The 1,774-nt window shown below is 46.5% G+C and overlaps 1 protein-coding gene across 1 annotated transcript in view; it reads right to left on the bottom strand.

Moving 5' to 3' along the window:
- The window catches only part of LOC105825604 (disintegrin and metalloproteinase domain-containing protein 1b-like), a 16,964-nt gene extending 15,476 nt beyond the window's left edge, over positions 1–1,488 (bottom strand). The window contains exon 1 of the mRNA XM_012663443.1: positions 323–1,488. Within this exon, the coding sequence (XP_012518897.1) occupies positions 323–1,488 (1,166 nt within the window). The remainder of the gene's footprint in view (positions 1–322) is intronic.
- Positions 1,489–1,774: the final 286 nt, after the last annotated feature.

Raw genomic sequence — 1,774 nt, 5'->3', positions numbered from 1 at the left:
TCTCAAAAAAAAAAAAAAACCTCAGACTTCTGAAAGTACAGACATGGCAGCAGAGTCCATTACTACATTTAGCATCCATCTTCAGACTACATGTCAGATCACAGCATGGGTGATTGTCACAATCAGAACCACAGTCACACTCCTCCAGGTCTTCCACCACACCATTTCCACAGTGGGATCCCTACGCTTGCGGCCTTTGTGCCACGGCTTGTTAAATAGGCAGGCCCCTTTGTGTTCACGAAGGAAGTGGTAGAAGTAGTCAGAACTACAGTTGCTGAAGCCACTTTGTTTAGTGGTATTTTCATGCATGAGGCAAAAGTGCCTATCCTTACACATGCAGGCCGAGTGGTCGTGCTGAATACCCAGGTTGTGCCCGAGCTCGTGGACCATGAGCGCTGCAAACAGGAGGATATCTTCATGGTGGAAGGATTCAACAGCTGCCGCAAAACCGCTTGAACAGGCACCATTGAGAAATGCCTGGCCCATACTCTCTCCAGGATGGTGTCCAACGATCATGTGGGCAACATCATGCTTCACACGATGGAAGAGCTTCTCTCGTCTCCAGCTATTGAAATTCCTCAGTGTAACCTGCAAGTCCACTGGGACCTCTATTAGATCCCCCTCAGTCCAAATCTCCATTCCAGCTAGCACCACCTCTGTGTTTATTCCCCTAGTGAAGCTGTTGGCCAGAGCAACAATATCCACTACTCTCTGGACTGTCTCACTGATGTTACTGCCCCACATCTGGAACCGCTGGTTGTTGACCACGACAAACATCTCCACGTATTTGGCGTGTGACCACAAGTAGGACAGTGCCTGTAGATGATGAGGCTTCCTGCTCCCTCGTTGCCAGCTGGTGGACACCGCTTGGCTGTCTTTGGAAGTGACACTACAGGAGACGTGCACTTGATGTGCCATGGTGTATAACACGTGTTCAAACTGCTTTGAAGAGTCCATGGGTTCAATGCCATAAGATTTTTCCTCCTTAATCAGGATGCCCCTGAGGCCTGAACAGGTGTTGACAGAAACAAAAGAACCTGGCACTCCTTCTGTGTAGCCTTCATAGTGACAGTCATGTGAAATGAAAGGCAATTCTTGCCTCAGCATGCCATTGTGGTAACTGTAGACTGGAAAGTTATTCACAAAATAGTCTCTCTTCACCTTCAGGTGAACCAGGTGCTTCTGGCCTTGCATAAATAGCAGATAAGATGTTTTTTCCACTAGGTTATCTCTTTCCTGGATTGTTAGTCTCTTAGGAATAATTATTTCATAGGAAGCATAATATACCAATCTCAGGTGACAGTACATGCTTGGCAGAAAAATCATTAACAGCATCAAAATCTCTAACCTGACACATGAAGTTACTGGCACTAGCCCCAGCCTCAAGTTCCACTTCTGCAGAGCCCAAGTCTCTTCTAAGGCCACTTGGTTTTTCTGTAGGGAAGGCAGGATGGAGGCAGAGTCTTTTAATGATGATACCAGTGACATGGCCCAAATGAATCAGTTGATGATACAGGACCTATGTCCATCAGCTGCAGCTCTCCTGGCACACAGACCCTCGGAAGCTCAGGTATTAATCTCAGACCTATGCTGGCTCCCTTATGGGTAGTTGTTGCCCAACTTAGAGTCTTATAAACTTTAGGCTGTGTCTCCTTCTATTCTTGCTTCTCTCCTGTCCTTTAGTAGTTTTAGCATATGACTTCCTTCCAACAGCAACAGCTTTAATGTTCCTTGGCTAAGTTCCTTTTACCCTCCTAGAGAGATATTCCAAGTA

This window comes from Propithecus coquereli, unplaced genomic scaffold, assembly GCF_000956105.1.
Source record: "Propithecus coquereli isolate 6110/MARCELLA unplaced genomic scaffold, Pcoq_1.0 Scaffold81, whole genome shotgun sequence".
In the NCBI taxonomy this organism is placed as follows: Eukaryota; Metazoa; Chordata; class Mammalia; order Primates; family Indriidae; genus Propithecus; species Propithecus coquereli.
This window is presented reverse-complemented; position numbering and strand designations above follow the sequence as displayed.